Source organism: Eptatretus burgeri, chromosome 18 (assembly GCF_056783735.1).
Source record: "Eptatretus burgeri isolate ZD-2024b chromosome 18, Ebu_testis_v1, whole genome shotgun sequence".
Taxonomy (NCBI): Eukaryota; Metazoa; Chordata; class Myxini; order Myxiniformes; family Myxinidae; genus Eptatretus; species Eptatretus burgeri.
Window position 1 is genome coordinate 36,802,349 of NC_140978.1, and position 21,827 is coordinate 36,824,175.

General features: G+C 49.2%; 1 protein-coding gene across 1 annotated transcript in view; it reads right to left on the minus strand.

The window, feature by feature from the left end:
• LOC147008886 (uncharacterized) overlaps nt 1-21,827 on the minus strand; it is a 73,499-nt gene that overhangs the window by 42,548 nt on the left and 9,124 nt on the right. Inside the window, exons 5-6 of the mRNA XM_085863748.1 lie at nt 8,652-8,789; nt 2,830-3,777 (exon numbers count right to left, since the gene is read on the minus strand). Coding sequence (XP_085719874.1) covers nt 2,830-3,777; nt 8,652-8,789 — 1,086 coding nt within the window. The remainder of the gene's footprint in view (nt 1-2,829; nt 3,778-8,651; nt 8,790-21,827) is intronic.

Below are 21,827 nucleotides of genomic sequence, written 5' to 3' on the forward strand. Positions count from 1 at the left end.
TCTGCGAAATCAAGGTCAGAGATCTTGACATTCCCAAACAATTCACCGCAGCTTGATCTCTCTGACATCTTCCCCAGAATCCAGTCCATACAAGCACTGAAAAGTGTGGGTGCTAGTACACACCCCTGACGAACTCCAGCAACAACTGTAAATAAGTTGGAGATGGTATCACCACATCTCAAAGCACTCTAACAGCACACTACCTCAAAGTTCCAGAGTACGGTTTAGACATCAGATTGATCAGTTTTGGTGGCACCCCACAAAGACCAAGAATCCTCCAGAGGGCATCCCGATTTACTGAATCAAATACTTTACAGAGATCAACATAGGCTGCAAGCAGCCCCTGCCAAAACTTTCGTCTGCGTTCAGTGAGGACAGGAAGAGCAGGGATACGGTCAATCATTGACCTCTTTGGTGTAAAGCCTGACTGCTCTGGATGCTGTTGCTCAAGCAGATGGTGGCGAACCCGATCAAGAATTATCTGAGCAAAGACCTTTCCCGGCACTGAGAATAGCGTCACCCCTCGGTAGTTGTTGCAGTCCTGGCGATCACCCTTCCCTTTCCAGAGAGGGACAACAAGGCCCCTCTTACAGTGAGTTGGGATGATGCCTGTGTTCCAGGCAGTGCACAGAACTGCATGCAACGACACGAGTGCAGCATTTCCACCAGCCTTGAGAAGTTCAGCATGGATACTACAGATCCCAAGAACTTTACCCCATTTCAACTGGTTCACCGGAGCCTGTGTTTCCACAAACTAAGGTGGACCACAGTTGATTGGCGGATCAGCAACAGGGGTTGTAACACCCCTGACATCCAACTCGACTGCTGGTGGATCAGCCTGGAACAGCCGCTCAAAGTAACCGGCCCAGCGGGCCGTCACTTTGGACTCTCCTGTCAAGAGTCCACCACCCGCCACTCAAACTGCAGCACACCGAGAGATGGGCTTGGGCGAATGCAATGCACAAATTCCACTGTAAGCAGGACGATAATCACTTGACCACAGTTGATGCTCTACCCCCCTCAGATTCCTCGCACATAGGCCTCCTTTTCCATCCTCAGCACACGTACAGTTTTATGCCTCAACTCCATGAACAGATCAACTCTGCAATTTAGCCTGGCGCCGCAACTCTGGTCAATGGTACCCAGTGTCCCTTGAGAGACAAAATTCTTCTTCGCCCTATGGTGAGTTTTAAGACATCTACCGGAAACATCAAGGATGGTGGTCTTGAAGGCACTCCACAACTCTTCATGATTCCCAAAAGCACCCAGACCCCACAAATCCCCACTCAGCCTGTTCGCAAACTCCTCAGCAACACTCTCAACCTTGAGCTTGCCAACGTCCATCCGAGGCTGGAATGGTACCATTCTCCCAGATTTAAGCTATAGCTTCAGAGTTGCTACAACAAGCCGATGGTTGGTATTGAGGAACTCAACACTCCGGTCGATCCTGAAGTTCTGGATCATCCTCCAGAAACCATCAACAAGCACATGGTCAATCTCCTTTGCCAAACCACCAGCGTTGGAATACCAAGTCCAACGATGAGCCTGTGGACGCTGAAATTATGAACCAGCCACCCTTAGTCCACGACTTCTTGCAAAGTCAAGGAACTTTGTGCTATTCTGGTTCACAGTTCCAGGCCCATGGGGACCAAAACATATCTCATAACAAACCCTATCAGTTCCAGTCGATGCACTGAAATCCCCCAAGACTAGAAGAGTACCTCGCCTGGGGCATTGATCAACCACACTCGAGCGTGGCATAGAATGCATCCTTCACGGTGAGATCGCTCGCTTCAGTCGGAGCATATGCCGAGACCAGGGAAACGACACTCAAGGAGTGACGAATCCTTCATCTCATAATACGCTTGTTGACCGGTGTTACCTCAATTATCACTGGAGTCAGCTGAATGGACACAGCTCCAGCAACTCCTTGGGCATGGCAACCATCAGAGCAACCAGACAATAGTAGGTGTAACCACCAATCATGATCTCGCCACGATCCGGTCTCCGAATCTTAGAGAGTGCTGCAATACCGATGTTCAAACGCTTGAGCTCAGATGACAACAGAGACAGGTGATCACCCTCTCTTAGGGATAGGACATTCCAGATAACCACCCGAAGGGACCGCATTAGGTTAATCCAAGGAAACTGCCGTTTCGTGGACGACAGGTAGACGACACCTCAGCACCACCCTAACACACACTAATGCAATCCAACCTGGGACAGTTACCCTGTGTTTTTCCTCTAATGGATATGGACACCCAGCAGGATCAAAAACAAAACCTGTAAAAGGGCGGAGGAGCTCCTTGTGAGCCAACGGCCATTCATTTCTAGTGCCCAACTTTGTCTGCAGACGTCCTCCTGCAGTTGCGTTACTGTTTTTTAGGAGGTTGGTGGCAGGATTTGCACTCCGGCCAAGTAAAACCTTTAATGCCACAAAACAGACTAAAAACGCAAAGAAAACTGAGAAGCTCACCCGAGAAAAAATAACATTCCTTTCCTGTAGTAATTCTCTGCAGACTTCTGTAGTATATGAGAGTACAACTCTCATGTACTATAGTTCTTACTGTAGCATTTTGCCTGGGCAATCTACCCAAAGTTTACAACGTTGATGCTACTTGAATGAAACTATTTTGGAAATTTCGTAATTTGAGTTCCTAATGGAAGAGCTGGCAGGTTTATTATCACATAGTTAGGCCATAAAACTTGTTAATTAGTTACAAGGTATTTTTTGCCTGAGCTTTGCCAATTATTTCTCTCAATGACAAACTGCAACTTTAGCCATTGTCAACTATGAACTCTCTCGAGATAATGTCAAAGCATTTCATTCATCTGTCAAGTTATTTTCTTGTGGTGTTACGTTTAAATCATCATCTACGTCAATAAAAGAATTTTCTCTGACATGAATCCTCATATGCCTCTGACAATGTGCCGATCTAGTAAAGTTCTTTCCACAAGAAGGGCATTTATATGGACGTTCTCCTGTATGAGTTCTCACATGCCTTTGACAATCCGACGAACAAGAGAAGGCCTTCTTACAAAATGTACAATTGTAGGGACGCTCTCCCGTATGAATCCTCATGTGTATCCGACACGTTGCCGAATGAGCGAATGCCTTTCCACAGGTAGTGCATTTATGCGGACGCTCCATTGGGAACCGCTCGGTAGAGTGGATCCTCATGTGCGTCTGACAACCCGTCGACTGGGCAAAACCCTTACCGCAGATGGCACATTTATACGGCCGCTCCCCCGTGTGCGTTCGCATATGCTTTTGGCAGTCGGATGACGAAGGGAATCCTTTCTCACAGTAAGAGCACTTGTATGGACGCTCTCCTGTATGGATCCTCACATGTTTTTGATAAGCCGTCTGATGTGCAAAAGTCTTGCCACACGTAGCGCACTTATGTGGACGTTCACCCGTGTGAATCCTCATGTGGGTCTGACACGACGTCGACTGCGCAAAAGCTTTCCCGCAGGTGGTGCACTTGTATGGGCGCTCTCCCGTATGGATCCGCATGTGTTTTTGACAGGCCGATGATGAAGAAAACGCCTTCTCGCACACAGAGCACGTGTAAGGGCGCTCGCCCGTGTGTATCCTCAAATGTGCAATAAAATTATCCTTACGCCCTGAGCTGTAGGGGCAGAGGTTGCACTTGTGCTTCTTCTGTTCTGGTTTTTGATCATGAGTCTCCAAGTGAAGATGCAGAAGGTCTTTGGTTGAGAATTCCTCTTGGCACATGATGCAGGTGTTCTCGTTGATAAACTTCCCAGCCACCCCTGTCACAACATTTGATATCAACAAAAACAAAAGGATTGAGTTTTATTAAATGGCATAGATAGTCAAGACAACAAAAACAAAGAAAGTATCCATTACTTTGGACACAATTATAAACAAGAATGCCAATCTTTGTAATTGCTTTGTTGTGAAAAACCAACTAATGTTCTTGCTGGCATAATTTGCATTGTGCTGCACTTATCTTTAAAATGCATGCGAGGTAAAGCAGCTGTGATGGCCTTGGAAGTATCACATTCTAAAAGTAGACTTTTACAAAGTTTTGAATTCTCTTTCATTCAAAACCCTCCTTTTTGCCATCTCAGAAATATTTAATCCATTACCCCCAGACAAAAATGCTAGTGAGAACTATAGTCTATGAGAGTGGTACTCTCATACACTGCAGTTGGTAACAGGTCCTACTACAGTAGTCTGCAGAGAATTACGACAGGAAAGGCATGCTATTTTTGCTTCGGCCAGTGTGGAAATGGTTTTTCTCTAAAACGATGAATGGACCTCTCAAGGGAGCATTAAAATGTTGTACCAGGTTTGATAAATAAAGGCATTCTGCCCACATATCACAATATTGATTGAACCCATGTCCATCCATCCATCGGGACCATACTCTGTACAGAGCGTCAGTGTTGCCAAAGCAGTCTCCTGGGCTATTGGGCACAATCCTGGACGGGTCACCACTCCCGTCGCAGGATACTCGAATGGCTCAATCATCCCAATAAGCTGGTACTCATTTCGCCGACCTTGGAAGGATGACAGACCGAGTCAACCCCACCTGGTATTAATTCAACGGCAAAGCGGGATTTGAACTCGAGACCCGAGGATTCCAAGCCTGCCACCCTAACCATTAAGCCAACACCAGGCATAAACCCATCTATTATGCTATAATTGAAAGGATCCCATTGAGAATATTCATTTTCTTTGTTACATTTGTGTTCTTTGAAGTGTGTGTGTGTATGTATATATATATATATATATATATATATATATATATATATATATATATATATATATATATATATATATATATATATATATATATATATATATATATATATATATATATATATATATATATATATATATATATATATCCTGGTGTTGGCGCAGTGGTTAGGGCAGCGGCTTGGGATCCAAAAGGTCCCGAGTTCAAGCCCCCGTTGGGCCACTGAATTAATACACCAGGAGGTTGGCTCAGCCTGTTATCCTTCCGAGGTCGGCGAAATGAGTACCAGTGTACTGGGCCGGTGTATACCCTGGTTAAAATAGGTGTACCATATCCCTGTGTCGTAAGAGGTGACCAGGGTTGCGTCAGGAAGGGCATCCGGCGTAAAACATGTGCCAAATCACTATGCAGATCATATCGATGATCTGCTGTGGCGACCCCGAACGGGAGCAGCCGAAAGAAGAAGATATATATGTATATATATATATATATATATATATATATATATATATATATATATATATATATATATATATATATATATATATATATATATATATATATATATATATATATATATATATATATATGAAGACCACAAGGGGAAAACCAGAGATGTCACTTTTTATAAATTTCAGGGTTATTGCACCTGCCAATTGTTGGCAACATAAGGTTTCCTCTCACAATATTACTTTAACAAATAACCAGGGGTGTCACATAATTTATATGGTATAAAGTTTAGCCGTGCAATGAAAAAACAAGTGTTGTCAAAGCTGAACAAGTAGAAACCCAGAGTTGTCAGTACTTTACTCCTGGTTATCTCCCTTTCATTCATGTTAACTCTTCCACCATAATATTCAGAGTTGAGAAACTAAAAAATGAAAGGTTGTAAAACTTTCACAGCATAAACTGAGCACTACAATGGCCTATTTGGTTATATCATGGGCTCCATAGTTGGTGCATATCGTGGTTCAAGCCTGGTCAAACCTTTATTGTGATTTTTATGGGACCCACGCCGTGGCTTAATGGTTAGCGCGTCTGAGTACCCATCCTCATTTGATGTACCTACCGCCCAATCAACCTGCTTAGGTATATGAGGGAGTCACACGAGGTGACTTCGGCTATCGCGGGGGTGGTTTATCCTTGGTTTCCTCTCGGTTTTCCATCATATTAAGTAGTACAGAGTAAGAAATGTAGAATCCGTCGTCATATAAGCGAAATACCCTTGAGTCTGGCGTTGAACACCAATCAAACAGAAAAACAATGACCGTTTAATGTTGAAAAAATAATCTGTGATCACCAAAGTCATGTAATGTATGCTAATAACCAAAAACATGAATTTGCTACACATCCTGGGTTAAAATTGCATGGCAATTATTAAACAAGGGAATAACCAGTGATGTCAGTTTGCAACATTGATTCGTTCTTTGCTCTTAAATTAAATAACACAGAAGCTTGGCAAATGCTTCATGCTTAATTTGATCGGCCAATGATCACTCTTCCTTTTACTGGAAAAGAAATCCATATGACAGTTATTAAACAGTCCACCAAAGTCTTGAAACTTTGTTTTTCAGTTTCTTCAAAATTGACTTATCCTGACATCTCTGGTTTTCCCCTTGTGGTCTTCATATATACAGCACATATATATATATATATATATATATATATATATATATATATATATATATATATATGAGTGGAGGACAGGGTGAATTGTGTCAATATGGAAAGGGAAGGGCGATGTTCAAGATCTGGGAAAGTACAGAGGCATTACACTCATAAGTCGTGTTATGAAGATGCTGGAGAGGATTCTTGACGGGACGATAAGGAAGAGTGTGGAAATTGGAAATCTGAAAAGAGCAGCAGGGGTTTAGAATGGGTAGGGGGACAATGGATGGGATGTTCGTGCTGAGATAGCTGGCAAAGAGGTTGAAGGTGCAAGGTGAGATGGCATTGGGGTTTGTGGGCCAGGATAAGGCCTATGACACTGTCCCGAGAGATGGTGATGATGACACTGAGACGGATAGGAGTGCCGGAAGCACAAGTCAGGTTTGTGGAAGGGATGTACAAGGGAACAAAGAGAAGAGTTTTGGTTGATCCACTGACAGAGACAACAACAGAGGCTGCAGGTTTGCGAGAACAACTTGATCAGGAGGATTGCGGGAGTGAAGAGGGTGGGTAGAAGAAGGATGGATGAACTTAGGGAGGAGAATGGTGTGCAGATGAGCTTGATGGGGAGATTGCTGAAATTCTGGCTGAGATGAGCTGGACACTTGATCTGGATGGGAGAAGAGAGAATGGCAAAGAGAGTCGATAGGTCGAGGGAGAAAGGTAGGAGGAAAAGACGTAGACTGTGGGTGAGATGGGAGGATTGCATGAGGAGGGATATCCATAAGGTAGGGGTAGTTGGAGAGTAGAGAGAGTTGGCTGAGGACAGAGGGAGGTGGAGAAGTCTCGTGGCCAAAGCAGGGCAGAAGGTTGGTGCCATCGGACCTCACCCCTTTTAAAGGGAAGAGGAGAAGAAGAAGTGCTCCTTTTAAAATCATTGTTATGGGATGCTATTAAATGGTACTCGCTGAAGCCCCGTCACAGACGGATTCCGTTCCATGAGCCCAATATGACAACCAGTGGCGGCTCTTGTAAGAGCCGGATCCCAGTCGATGTACTCCATGGCCTTACCTAATGAGGCCTACAAAACGTCCTTGTACACGACATTTTTGGTGTACACTATTCCTTGTGAAGAAGTTCCCTGATTTGTGCACGTGTCGACTTTGACGTACACCGTGTCAAAACTTCTCAGGTCACAGTACCGAGAAAAACGTGATGCGACCGTTAGGAGGAGCACAAAATTGGTCCTTCAGTATCAATATATAGATGCTCCAGAGTTGAAGGTTGACTCTTGCCACTATGTGCGATGCTCTCTTACAGGTATGAAGTTTCTTTAAGTCCAGGTCACAGTACTGAGAAAAACGTGACGCGACCGCGAGGAGGAGCACAAAATTGGTCCTTCAGTATTATAATATAGATTGTAATAACACTTTACTGTTCAAAGTTGAAAAATGTGCCCTCCGGTGGACGATTCCAGGAACTACACCGTTTCCGTGTGATGATATTGATATATTTATATTTATTCTCCTTACACTTTACTGTTAAAAGTTGAAAAATGTGCCCTCCGATGGACGATTTCAGGAACTACACCGTTTCCGTGTGATAATATTGATATATTTATATTTATTTATTCTGCTTCAGAGTTGAAGGTTGACTATTGCCACTATGTGTGATGCACTCTTACAGGTACGAAGTTTCTTTCAGTCTAGGTCACAGTACCGAGAAAAACGTGACGCGACCGCTAGGAGGAGCACAAAATTGGTCTTTCAGTATTAATATATAGATTGGTGTTTGAAATGTAGACAGTAGAGATTAATAAATTACTTATTAAATATCCTTCTGTTTTGCGTAGTACGTTGGTTTCACCTGTTAAACAACAGAAGGGACATAATATTGTCTGTAAAGCATTTCTGCCACGTTACCCCTCCGGGTATTTGGTGCACTCACTTCGGTGCTCGAAGGAAGCGTGAAATAGATGTACAGAGCAAGATGTACACAATAAAAGCCATGGGACAATTCTAAAGAGTACGTCATTGTGTGCTGGTATTGTGGCTAAGTTCTAAATGCCAGTGCTAATCTACAGGTAGCACTACTTCAGTGGCATAACCACACCCACAGAAAGGAGGGATACCATCCCTCACATGTTGCATTCACCTGAATAAATAAATTTTAATTTAAAACATCCCTCCACATGTTGCATTCATTTTAAATTCAAAAATTTTAAGCAAGACATTCGACAATGAAGATTTGTTTCAACACACCAAGTAAGGATCATTCTGATTTAATTATCATTTACAAGCTCCCCCTTACCGGACTGTGTATGGATAGAGTTGGCGACCTTCTTGATTTCAGCAACGTACTGTTCATCATCGTCTGCACAGCTCCAAGCCTCCAAGGAGGAATGATCTTCAATGACAAAACTTCCTGTTGTTCCAGAGTGCACATCATCTGCATGAAAGTCCATCAAAATACTGAAATTAACAGGTGAGGAAACACATCGACGGAATGAACAATGTTACGGACAAATCGACATGAGGACTTTTGGCTGAGAGGATTTAACACTTGAGGCACGGAAGTCTACAGAATCCCAGACCTGAGACTCCTCCGAGGAAATTACTATGATATAGTTGTTGGTGCCTTTGACCCTCAACCGTCCTGACTGAGCAAGGTTCGGGGCACCGCTACATGGCATCAGACATACAGGCAATCACACTCAACCCTCTCCTTTTGTTGAATAAAAAAATATATGCATTATGCAAGGCTCCCACAGCACAACCTCCCCACATTTTGCAAGGCTCACACAGCACAACCTCCCCACATTTTGCAAGGCTCACACAGCACAACCTCCCCACATTTTGCAAGGATCCCACAGCACAACCTCCCCACATTTTGCAAGGCTCACACAGCACTACTACCTCACATTTTGCATGGCTCCCACAGCACAACCTCCCCACATTTTGCATGGCTCACACAGCACTACTACCTCACATTATGCAAGGCTCCCACAGCACAACCTCCCCACATTTTGCATGGCTCCCACAGCACAACCTCCCCACATTTTGCATGGCTCACACAGCACAACCTCCTCACATTTTGCATGGCTCACACAGCACTACCACCTCACATTTGGCAAGGCTCACACAGCACAACCTCCCCACATTTTGCATGGCTCACACAGCACAACCTCCCCACATTTTGCATGGCTCACACAGCACAACCTCCTCACATTTTGCATGGCTCACACAGCACTACTACCTCACATTATGCAAGGCTCGCACAGCACAACCTCCCCACATTTTGCATGGCTCCCACAGCACAACCTCCCCACATTTTGCATGGCTCACACAGCACAACCTCCTCACATTTTGCAAGGCTCACACAGCACTACCACCTCACATTTGGCAAGGCTCACACAGCACAACCTCCCCACATTTTGCATGGCTCACACAGCACAACCTCCACACATTTTGCATTGCTCACACAGCACTACCACCCCACATTTTGCATGGCTCACACAGCACTACCACCCCACATTTTGCATGGCTCATACAGCACTACCACCCCACATTTTGCATGGCTCACACAGCACAAACACCCCACATTTTGCATGGCTCACACAGCACAAACACCCCACATTTTGCATGGCTCACACAGCACAACCTCCCCACATTTTGCATGGCTCACACAGCACAACCTCCTCACATTTTGCAAGGCTCACACAGCACTACCACCTCACATTTGACAAGGCTCACACAGCACCACCTCCCCACATTTTGCATGGCTCACACAGCACAACCTCCACACATTTTGCATTGCTCACACAGCACTACCACCCCACATTTTGGAGGGCTCACACAGCACTAGCACCCCAAATTTTGCATGGCTCACACAGCACAACCTCCCCACATTTTGCATGGCTCACACAGCACTACCACCCCACATTTTGCATGGCACACACAGCACTACCACCCCACATTTTGCATGGCTCACACAGCACTACCACCCCACATTTTGCATGGCTCACACAGCACAACCTCCCCACATTTTGCATGGCTCACACAGCACAACCTCCCAACATTTTGCATTGCTCACACAGCACTACCACCCCACATTTTGCATGGCTCACACAGCACTACCACCCCACATTTTGCATGGCTCACACAGCACTACCACGCCACATTTTGCATTGCTCACACAGCACTACCACCTCACATTTGGCATGGCTTACACAGCACAACCTCCCCACATTTTGCATGGCTCCCACAACACAACCTCCCCACATTTTGCATGGCTCACACAGCACAACCTCCCCCCATTTTGCATTGCTCACACAGCACTACCACCCCACATTTTGCATGGCTCACACAGCACTACCACCCCACATTTTGCATGGCTCACACAGCACTACCAGCCCACATTTTGCATGGCTCACACAGCACTACCACCCCACATTTTGCATGGCTCACACAGCACTACCACCCCGCATTTAGCATTGCTCACACAGCACTACCACCTCACATTTGGCATGGCTCACACAGCACAACCTCCACACATTTTGCATGGCTCCCACAACAGAACCTCCCCACATTTTGCATGGCTCCAACAGCACAACCTCCCCACATTTTGCATTGCTCACACAGCACTACCACCCCACATTTTGCATGGCTCACACAGCACTACCACCCCACATTTTGCATGGCTCACACAGCCCAACCTCCCCATATTTTGCATGGCTCAAACAGCACAACTTCCCCACATTTTCCATGGCCCACACAGCACTACCACCTCACATTTCGCAAGGCTTCCCAAGGCACTACCACCCCACATTTTTCAAGGCTCCCACAGCATGACCACCCAATGTTTGGCAAGGCTCCCACAACACTACCACCTCACATTTGGCAAGGCTCCCACAGCACCACCAACCCAGATTTTGCCTGGCTCACACAGCAAAACCTCCCCACATTTTGCATTGCTCACACAGCACAACCTCCCCACATTTTGCATGGCTCACACAGCAAAACCTCCCCACATTTTGCATTGCTCACACAGCACAACCTCCCCACATTTTGCATTGCTCACACAGCACTACCACCCCACATTTTGCGTGGCTTACACAGCACTACCACCCCACATTTAGTATGGCTCACACAGCACTACCACCTCCACATTTTGCATTGCTCACACTGCACTACCACCTCATTTCGCAAGGCTTCCCACAGCACTACCACCCCACATTTTTCAAGGCTCACACAGCACGACCACCCAATGTTTGGCAAGGCTCCCACAACACTACCACCTCACATTTGGCAAGGCTCTCACACAGCACTACCACCCCAGATTTGGCAAGGCCACCACAGCACTACCAGCCCACATTTTGCAAGGCCACCACAACATTACCACTCCACATTTGGCAAGGCCACAACAGCACTACCACCCCACATTTGGCAAGGCCACCACAGCACTACCACCCCACATTTGGCAAGGCTCCCACAACACTACCACCTCACATTTGGCAAGGCTCCCACAGCACCACCACCGCACAATTGGCAAGGCTCCCACAGCACTACAACCCCACATTTGGCAAGGCCACCACAGCATGACCAACCCATATTTGGCAAGGCTCCCACAACACTACCACCCCACATTTGGCAAGGCCACTACAGCACCACCAACCCACATTTTGCAAGGCTCCCACAGCACTACCACCCCACATTTGGCAAGGATCCCACAGTACAGTGAAAAGGCCAGAATTGATGAATGCACTTATGAAATCACTTGGCTGTGCCTGCATGGGTTTGAGGGTAGAGGAAAAGTTGTCAAAGGATACAAAGGAACTTAAAATCCATAAAATGTTTAAAAAATAGCCATTACAAATGATTCTCAGACTCAGTGAATCTCAAACACTGCAGGCCATGGCACCTGCCTCAAAGATTTGTGCAGTTCTAAAATTTCCTTGAAATAAACCTTGTCAACATCAATGCAACATCTCACTCAAACTTATTTAATTATTACTTTTATTCAAAGTATTACCACATGTGAATAACTTTAATCATACACCACTTTATATGATAATAAATAAAGTGATAAACACTTTACCCTGTTGGCATGTCCATCACACAGCACGTCCATCCAACCATAGCCTCAAACTGTTATTAACAACCGATTTTTAACTTGCTGCACTGTGTTTCTTCGCAACCACCAATAAATTATATTCATGCTTATTTATAATGTATTATATAAATAATATTTATTTCTTGTATTTTCATTTAAATACTATATATATATATATATATATATATATATATATATATATATATATATATATATATATATATATATATATATATATATATTGTCGTGGATTCGCGCCCGCCGGCGTGCGAGCGGCCACGTAACTCGAATCGCGGCACGTCGCCCACCGGACGGACAATCCCGTCGTTACCCTCTCGGACTAACGCCGGGAACTAGTCACGGGTGGGCCTTTCGGCCTCACCACGATCGTGCCAATCGGCCCCCCACGTGGGATAGGGTTGCTCGCCAAATTCGACCCACCTAAGTACCCACACGGAGGGTAGACCAGGCGATCGCACCTCGCCGCAGGTCGACTTCGGACACGGGCCACTTTAAGCGACCCGTTCCATACTATCGGGATAACCGAGCGGTGTTATCGTCAACCTCGACGGTTCGATTAATTATTGGGCGTATTTAGCCCACGACCAACCCTTTACGTGAAGTAAGATGGAGATTCAATAAAAGAAAAGACGAAGCGAAACGGGAAAAACAGTTCAACATAAAGCACATTTATTCCGCGGCAAACGGAAAGCACACATATACAATTATGCACCAAAAGCAAATGTAAAAGTAGAAGAAACACAACAATTCTGCACAAAAAGCAAATGCAACAAGGCAGATCTACTACCGACTACCGAGCACACGGCAACACTTATACAGTTTTACTTCACAGACGGCGCTGACAACACATATACTCAAAGCAAAAGAAAAAGGAAGGGGCCACCCTCAACGATGAGGGGGGCAGACGGGCCTGGGGCCGAGACCGCGTCGAGCCTACCCGTCTGGTGATGAGCCGCAAGATGGCGGCGGCGCCCCGACTCCGCGGGCCTCGCTGGCACTGCCTGGAATGGGGTGGGAACGGGGCCCCCTTCTCACACTATCTCAGCGCGGGGGGAAACAGGAGGGGGTTGTTGATGCTCGGGGGAATGAGGATATCTCGCTGGCTTGGGTCCCGCGACGAGCGACTCCACCGCGACCTCGGTCGCGTTACCGGCCTCCCCTCTCCGCAGCTCCCCGACTCTGACACGAGCGCCCTCTCGACTGCCTTCGCCGCCGCCACAACTCTCCAACTCTCCCACTCTCCACTCTTCTCAACTCCGTCCAACTGCGCTTCAGAAACTCTTTTTCAACTGCCTCCAACTGCTTTCCTCTTCTCAGAAACTCTCAACTCTTTCCAACTCAACTGCTCGATTCGCTCCGCGCTCGGTGCTTTATAGTCCGACAGGAGAAATCATATGCAGATTTTTGGATCAGGAATCGCTCGGGGGCGGAGCCACGCTCCCCATTGGACAGAGGAAAAGTGGGCGTGAATGATTCTTGATCCGCGAATCTGCATATAGCGATTATACTCCGACGCACCTGGAGGCGGGGCCAAATCGCCCCACGCTCGCTGATAGGACGGAACAGAAGTGGGCGTGAATCGTTCTTGATCCGATTTCTCGGAAAGGCTGGTGTTTTTGCACCCGCTGCTCGGTGCGCGCCCTGTACGAGTCCAGGATCGGTGCCCACAAGCGGCGCGGGAATGGCGGTGATGCGATGGTTGCGAGAGCGAGATGTGACGGCAAGGGTTGTGGCTGTTGTTGTGAAGCGGCGTTGCGGTTGGTGGTTGTTGTGTGATGGCTGTTGAGACGTGGTTGGTGGTGGTTGTGGTGGTAGTAATGGCGGCTGGTCCAAAATAAAGATAGTAAAAGAAAAATGGCTATCCAAAAGGGTCGCAGCCTGAATGAATGACATTTATTCCCTCTAAACAACGGGTTTGGGCCTAACTACACATATACTTACAGAGATATCTCACCTACGGGACCTGAATGGTGGTTTGCGAATTTCGTCAACCACAACACTACCCCCTCCCCTTTTTACAGACTCGTCCCGAGTCGTCAAATTTTCGTGTGCCATCATGTGTAGTTTTCCCCTCGTACATTTTACCTACGGATCCCTGAGTGCGACATTCATGGTATTCGTGTCCCCAAAATAAATAACCTGAGGGATGAGTAACTACCTAAACAAACTCACTCACACGGACGACTTAAATAAAATTGCCGGCGCTAAGACAGACATGCCGGGGGCGCACTCATATGTACAGTACATCTTAACCTTAACTTACAAATTTTACACTAAACCATGGCCCAGGATCACTGAACTCTGCAAAAAGAAAGCAATTAGCAGGGAGCCAGGCTGCTCGCATGCAGTCTCTGGCTCAAACAATGCAGGTGACAGGGAGCGTGGCCGGCTGCTCACTCGCAGTCCAAGGCCTTCCCTTTTTAACTGAACGCAGTGAACCACAACGGTGCATGGGCTGCACAAACGCAGTCTCCGTGCCAGCTCAAGTGGCACACGCAATGAACACAACGAATGGATGGATGAATGGATGAATGGATGGACGCAAACACGGTGCACGGGCCGCCACTGCAGGCCCGTGTTGTAGCTGCCAACAGGGCAGTTCTTGCAGCTTGCAAACTGTTGCTTGCTGATCCTGGCGCACATGGCAATGAACAGGGGGGGGGGTCAAAGCAAAAATTGAACGGGGCTGGTGAACAGGGGCAGTGGGCATGGCATGGCAAAGGTGATCAGGCAAACACAGCCTGCAGAACAAGGCCGCTGCAGGCAAACACAGCCGGCAGATGAACTGGCCGGCACAGGCCTTGAAGCACAGCAGCTGCAGACAATCCGACCGGCACAGGCCTTGCAGCACAGCAGCTGCAGACAATTAGACCGGCACAGGCCTTGCAGCACAGCAGCTGCAGACGATCCAGCCGGCACAGGCCTTGCAGCAAAACAACAGCTGCCGATAAAGCGGACCGGCCTTTGCCTTGCAGCAACGCAGCCAGCAGATGAAGCTGGCCAGCCTTTGCCGTTCAGTGGAGGTTGGTGGAGGGAGTGCGGTGGTGCTCGCCACTCGGAAGGCGGGCTCGGACCTACCCTACGGTCTCCCTCCCACCTATCGCCTTTGCCTGTCACTGTCTATACCCACTCCCTTAATTTGTCAAACCCCAATTTAGCCCCAACTTATTTTTTTTTATTTTTACTTCCCCACTATAAATCGTCCCCTAACCCCCTGTACTGTCCTTGTTCAGCTAACCTATCCTGTCACCTAGCCTACTCTCAACCCCTACGTTCCCTTCCCGGAGGGGAACAAGGGAGAGCTAGCGTCCTGTGTCGAGGCCCAATTCAAGCCTCAGGATGGCCTCCCCAGACTTCAGCGATCTATAACTAAAGTGGGTCCAGCGGCCCACAACGAGAGCGAGGGGATGGATTGTGCGGAGGGGTACACTTCCTAATCTACCCTATCCATTAACTGTTAAACTACCCCAGGGCTTTCAACAAGCGCCTCTCGATTAAACTATTGGTTCTAACAACCCAGATTCCCGTCGCCTGTGTTGGTGTCCTTCCAATTTCGGGCCTCGCCCCCAAATTTTCTCTCCGTGCCCTCACACGGTCTCATGGCTGGGACGCGTGGCTCCCCTTGGCAGGCACGACCCTCTGCCGAATCTCCAGCTATGGCACCCCTGGGCACTACACTGCCTCCGAGCCTACCGGCTCCCTAAACACGGGGAGTGCCCCCCATGGCACCTCCCCTGAAACGCACACGTGGCAGGCTGGCTTCCTAGGCCCCTTTCCGAGGGTCACCCGTGCCCACAACACTGCCCACGCGGCTAATGGCGCCCGGGCCCCCGCACCAAGCAGGCGCACCCGTGCCCACTACGCTATCCCGGCCCCCCATGGGCCCTTGGCCTACCACGGCCGACTAGCCTGGTGCCCGGGGTACCCACTCAGCGATACTCACCTTTCGCAGCCACGCTCCCAGCCCGTCAACAGGGCTCCTGCACCCCTCCAAACGGGTTTCGAGCCTACACTCCCACCAACAACAAAACAACCTCCATTTTTGTTAATTTGACTAACCCAGCTAACTCACTCTACACTGACCCCGGGGTCCCTTGGGCGGGAGTCACTCCTCCCCCCAATCACTCATCGCACCATGCAGTCCCCATTCGCTCCATACACACAGACCCGCTGGCCTCACTCACTCACCAAGCACATGCTTCCACTTCACTCACCAACAACTCTTTAACACACTCACCGCTGAACTCTGCCATCCTTCTAACTACATCCCCTAACTAACTCGTGCTCCCACGTCGTCCCTTAAACTATAGCACGTTCCATTTAACACTACGTAGCTAAGCTACGTCCCCGCTACACATCCACAAGTCTGTCACTGTCTCCAAATAATCCCATTAATCAATTTCCCAACCTAAATCTCGCTACAATTCCTCTAACTAATCCATTCCACGGACTCCATGAGGACTTACCCCTGCCCCATGAAGTCGGTCTAACTAAGCTAACCCTTCCCCCTAACGAGTTTCCATCCTGTGCCCTGGTAAGGGGGTCTTCCACCCCTTGCCCAGGAAATCCTGTGCACCCGAAAGTGAGGCTTGCTTTTTTTTTTTTCACATGCGCAGCACCAGCGCGGCAACTCACAGCTCGCGCACTTTGCACCTGCCCGTGACGTCATGCAGCTGCACGTGTACCTCGTCCCTCCTTGGACGGTACCATCCGGCAGGGATACCCCTCCTGCCGGATTCCAACCCCACGTGCAGCCATGACGTCACCGTGCGCATAAAAAAACACAAGCCCCACGTCTCGAGGGGTTCCCCACGCGAACAGATGTGCTTTGCCCGTTGGAGCTTAACACACACGATCGCGTGGAGAACCCGTCCGGTCCAAATCCGTAATCCTGCCTAAACTTTGTCCGTCGCGGGATCGGCAACATTCACCGCGCTCGTTTCCGGACCGGGACTTCACTCTCGCAAGCGAGCACGTGGGGGCCTCGTGCGTTGCACAGCACGGACCTCGCGCTCGCTGCAGGGTGAACCCGGCACGGTCCCCGAAACAGCTACAGCCGCTACTCGGCTTTCTTTCTTCTGTCGCCGTCGTCGTCGCCATTCAACACACGCACTCCCGCGTGTTACGACGCGAACACACCTCACCATTAAACTCACACCGGGAGACGCGGCTGCATGTTCACACATGCCGACCGACATCTCCCTCACACACAGCGACCTTGCACACGCTGTCTCTCTCACACTCGGCCGCTCACTCACGCATGCCATTTCCTTCACACTACCCATACCACTCACACGTGGTGCTCCATTCATACTGGCCATTTCACTCACGCATGCCACCTCCCTCGCACACGTGGCTCCACTCACTCACGGCCTTTCACTCACTCGTGCCATTTCCCTCACACAAACCATACCACTCACACAGGCGGGGGCACTCGCCCGCGGTGCCTCACTCATATTGGCCGTTTCACTCACACACACGGCGACACTCACACACGGTGCCTCATCCACACACGGCATGCTGGGAAGCACGCCCTTTGGCACACTTGCCACTACACCACTCACACACGCGGGGGCACTCGCCCACGGTGTCTCACTCGCACACCGTGCCTCACTCACACACGCGGGGGCACTCGCCCGCGGTGTCTCATTCACACACGCGGGGGAACTCGCCCGCGGTGTCTCACTCACACACGTGGGGGCACTCGCCCGCGGTGTCTCATCCATCCTGGCGGTTTCATCCACACACGGGGACGCACTCACACCTTGCACCACACACACAGGGACGACCACACTGGGGATTCGTGTCCCCACAAGGGTCTCCGGGGCCTCTATACCCCCCAAGCTCTCCGTGCACCTGTCCACAGCACTCCTCCCCTCGACATCTCCCGTGTCTCTGCCAACTCAGTCACCTCTTCACCCTTTACCTCCCTTGTCTCAACTATTATTTCCGTCTCTTCCCTTGTTATCTCCCTCGTGCACGTCTCCGTCACCCCAATTAGTTTTTCCCTCTCGGTTACCGTCACTTTTTCCGTCACGACCCTCGCCCAACACGTCCCCCGAATTATTTTTTCCTTACCCGCCTCCACCGCGGGCCCGACAGCCGTTGCACTCCCTCCCAGCTCGTTCGCTCCCACACGTGGAGTCTCCATTTTAAGCTCCCCGGTTACTGCCTTCATGCCCGCCTGCAGGCTTCGGCCCATGCTCTGCGTCTCACCCCGCAGCCCTTTCATTTCTTCCTTCATTCCTTGCGCATTTGTTTCCATATTAGTTTTCATTCCGTTCATTTGCTTGTTCATGCCTTTTATTTCGTTTTTCATTTCATTTGTGTTTGCATCCATTTTTTCGTTCATGCCTTTTATTTCGTTTGTGTTTGTATCCATTTTTGTTTTCATTTCGTGCATGTCCCCACTGATTCCTGCCAGTATGGCGTATAGCTGGGCCATGTCGGGTGCACTCAGCTGAGCCGATTCGGCAAGGATCGGGGGGTTTTGGTGGAGAGGGGGAGGGGAGGTGTCATACACCGCGGCCGCCGCCGCACCTATTTCGGGCTCTGGGTTCAGTTGGGGGAGTTCGTGTTCCTGCACAACCAACATTTCCTGCACGGGGTTTTCATCCTGGACCATGGATTCTACACATTCTAAATCCATTTCTAATACCCCCGGCTCCCGCTCGCCTTGAGACGCCATCTTATTTCTCGTAAAGGGTTAATTTAAATCGCTCGTAATTTGGAGGGAATCGGGGGTCGCTCCTCTCACCCCTGTACCGATTCCCGTGAATTTAGCTAGAGACAGGAGTGTCCGATACCAGTGCCGCGAGGAGGGGGATGGGTTTGTATCCCACTCCTGACACCAGTGTCGCGGATTCGCGCCCGCCGGCGTGCGAGCGGCCACGTAACTCGAATCGCGGCACGTCGCCCACCGGACGGACAATCCCGTCGTGACCCTCTCGGACTAACGCCGGGAACTAGTCACGGGTGGGCCTTTCGGCCTCACCACGATCGTGCCAATCGGCCCCCCGCGTGGGATAGGGTTGCTTGCCAAATTCGACCTACCTAAGTACCCACACGGAGGGTAGACCGGGCGATCGCACCTCGCCGCAGGTCGACTTCGGACACGGGCCACTTTAAGCGACCCGTTCCGTACTATCGGGATAACCGAGCGGTGTTATCGTCAACCTCGACGGTTCGATTAATTATTGGGCGTATTTAGCCCACGACCAACCCTTTACGTGAAGTAAGATGGAGATTCAATAAAAGAAAAGACGAAGCGAAACGGGAAAAACAGTTCAACATAAAGCACATTTATTCCGCGGCAAACGGAAAGCACACATATACAATTATGCACCAAAAGCAAATGTAAAAGTAGAAGAAACACAACAATTCTGCACAAAAAGCAAATGCAACAAGGCAGATCTACTACCGACTACCGAGCACACGGCAACACTTATACAGTTTTACTTCACAGACGGCGCTGACAACACATATACTCAAAGCAAAAGAAAAAGGAAGGGGCCACCCTCAACGATGAGGGGGGCAGACGGGCCTGGGGCCGAGACCGCGTCGAGCCTACCTGTCTGGTGATGAGCCGCAAGATGGCGGCGGCGCCCCGACTCCGCGGGCCTCGCTGGCACTGCCTGGAATGGGGTGGGAACGGGGCCCCCTTCTCACACTATCTCAGCGCGGGGGAAACAGGAGGGGGTTGTTGATGCTCGGGGGAATGAGGATATCTCGCTGGCTTGGGTCCCGCGACGAGCGACTCCACCGCGACCTCGGTCGCGTTACCGGCCTCCCCTCTCCGCAGCTCCCCGACTCTGACACGAGCGCCCTCTCGACTGCCTTCGCCGCCGCCACAACTCTCCAACTCTCCCACTCTCCACTCTTCTCAACTCCGTCCAACTGCGCTTCAGAAACTCTTTTTCAACTGCCTCCAACTGCTTTCCTCTTCTCAGAAACTCTCAACTCTTTCCAACTCAACTGCTCGATTCGCTCCGCGCTCGGTGCTTTATAGTCCGACAGGAGAAATCATATGCAGATTTTTGGATCAGGAATCGCTCGGGGGCGGAGCCACGCTCCCCATTGGACAGAGGAAAAGTGGGCGTGAATGATTCTTGATCCGCGAATCTGCATATAGCGATTATACTCCGACGCACCTGGAGGCGGGGCCAAATCGCCCCACGCTCGCTGATAGGACGGAACAGAAGTGGGCGTGAATCGTTCTTGATCCGATTTCTCGGAAAGGCTGGTGTTTTTGCACCCGCTGCTCGGTGCGCGCCCTGTACGAGTCCAGGATCGGTGCCCACAAGCGGCGCGGGAATGGCGGTGATGCGATGGTTGCGAGAGCGAGATGTGACGGCAAGGATCGTGGCTGTTGTTGTGAAGCGGCGTTGCGGTTGGTGGTTGTTGTGTGATGGCTGTTGAGACGTGGTTGGTGGTGGTTGTGGTGGTAGTAATGGCGGCTGGTCCAAAATAAAGATAGTAAAAGAAAAACGGCTATCTAAAAGGGTCGCAGCCCGAATGAATGACATTTATTCCCTCTAAACAACGGGTTTGGGCCTAACTACACATATACTTACAGAGATATCTCACCTACGGGACCTGAATGGTGGTTTGCGAATTTCGTCAACCACAACAATATACACGAGGTGTGTTCAAAAAGTATCCAACCTTAATTTTTCGTGCGTAAACAAATGAAGCTAGGGAGGCGTGGTTTGGTGCACGTATGTAGGCGATCCTAATCCTTATGCGTGAAAATTTTCCCGCCTGCAGAAGCTGTCAGTCGCCGAAAAACCGCCGATGAGTGAGGAAGTCGAAGTGAGTGCCGTCGGATTTTCGTTTTTGACAAAATGACGGATCACTGTGGTCTCATCGCCAGTGATCACTGTGTTGAAGAAGTTGGGATCGCTGTTCACATTCTCCAGCATGTCCTGTGTGATCTCCAAACGGAGTTCCTTCTGCTCGACGTGAGCAGCTTTGGCACGAACTTCGCTGAGATTCTCCTTAAGCCCAAATCCTCAGTCACAATGGAATGAATGGATCCAATGCTGACGCCCGCCTCGTCTGCAAGTGCTCTGATCGTGATTAGACGATCCTGCATTAGCAGGGTCCTCACTTGGTCAATGACGATCTCATTTCGGGATGTTGAGGGCCTACCAGAACGTGCTTCACTTTCCACTGATGTTCGACCATCTTTGAAGCGGATGTACCACTCTTTTATCTGTGTAGTGCCCATTGCTTCGTTCCCGAAGGTCTTTTGAGTCTTGCGGATCGTTTCCACTTGGGAATCGCCAAGCTTCACACAAAATTGATGCAGGAGTGTTGTTCAAGTTTTTCCGTCATTTTGTCGAAAACGAAAAT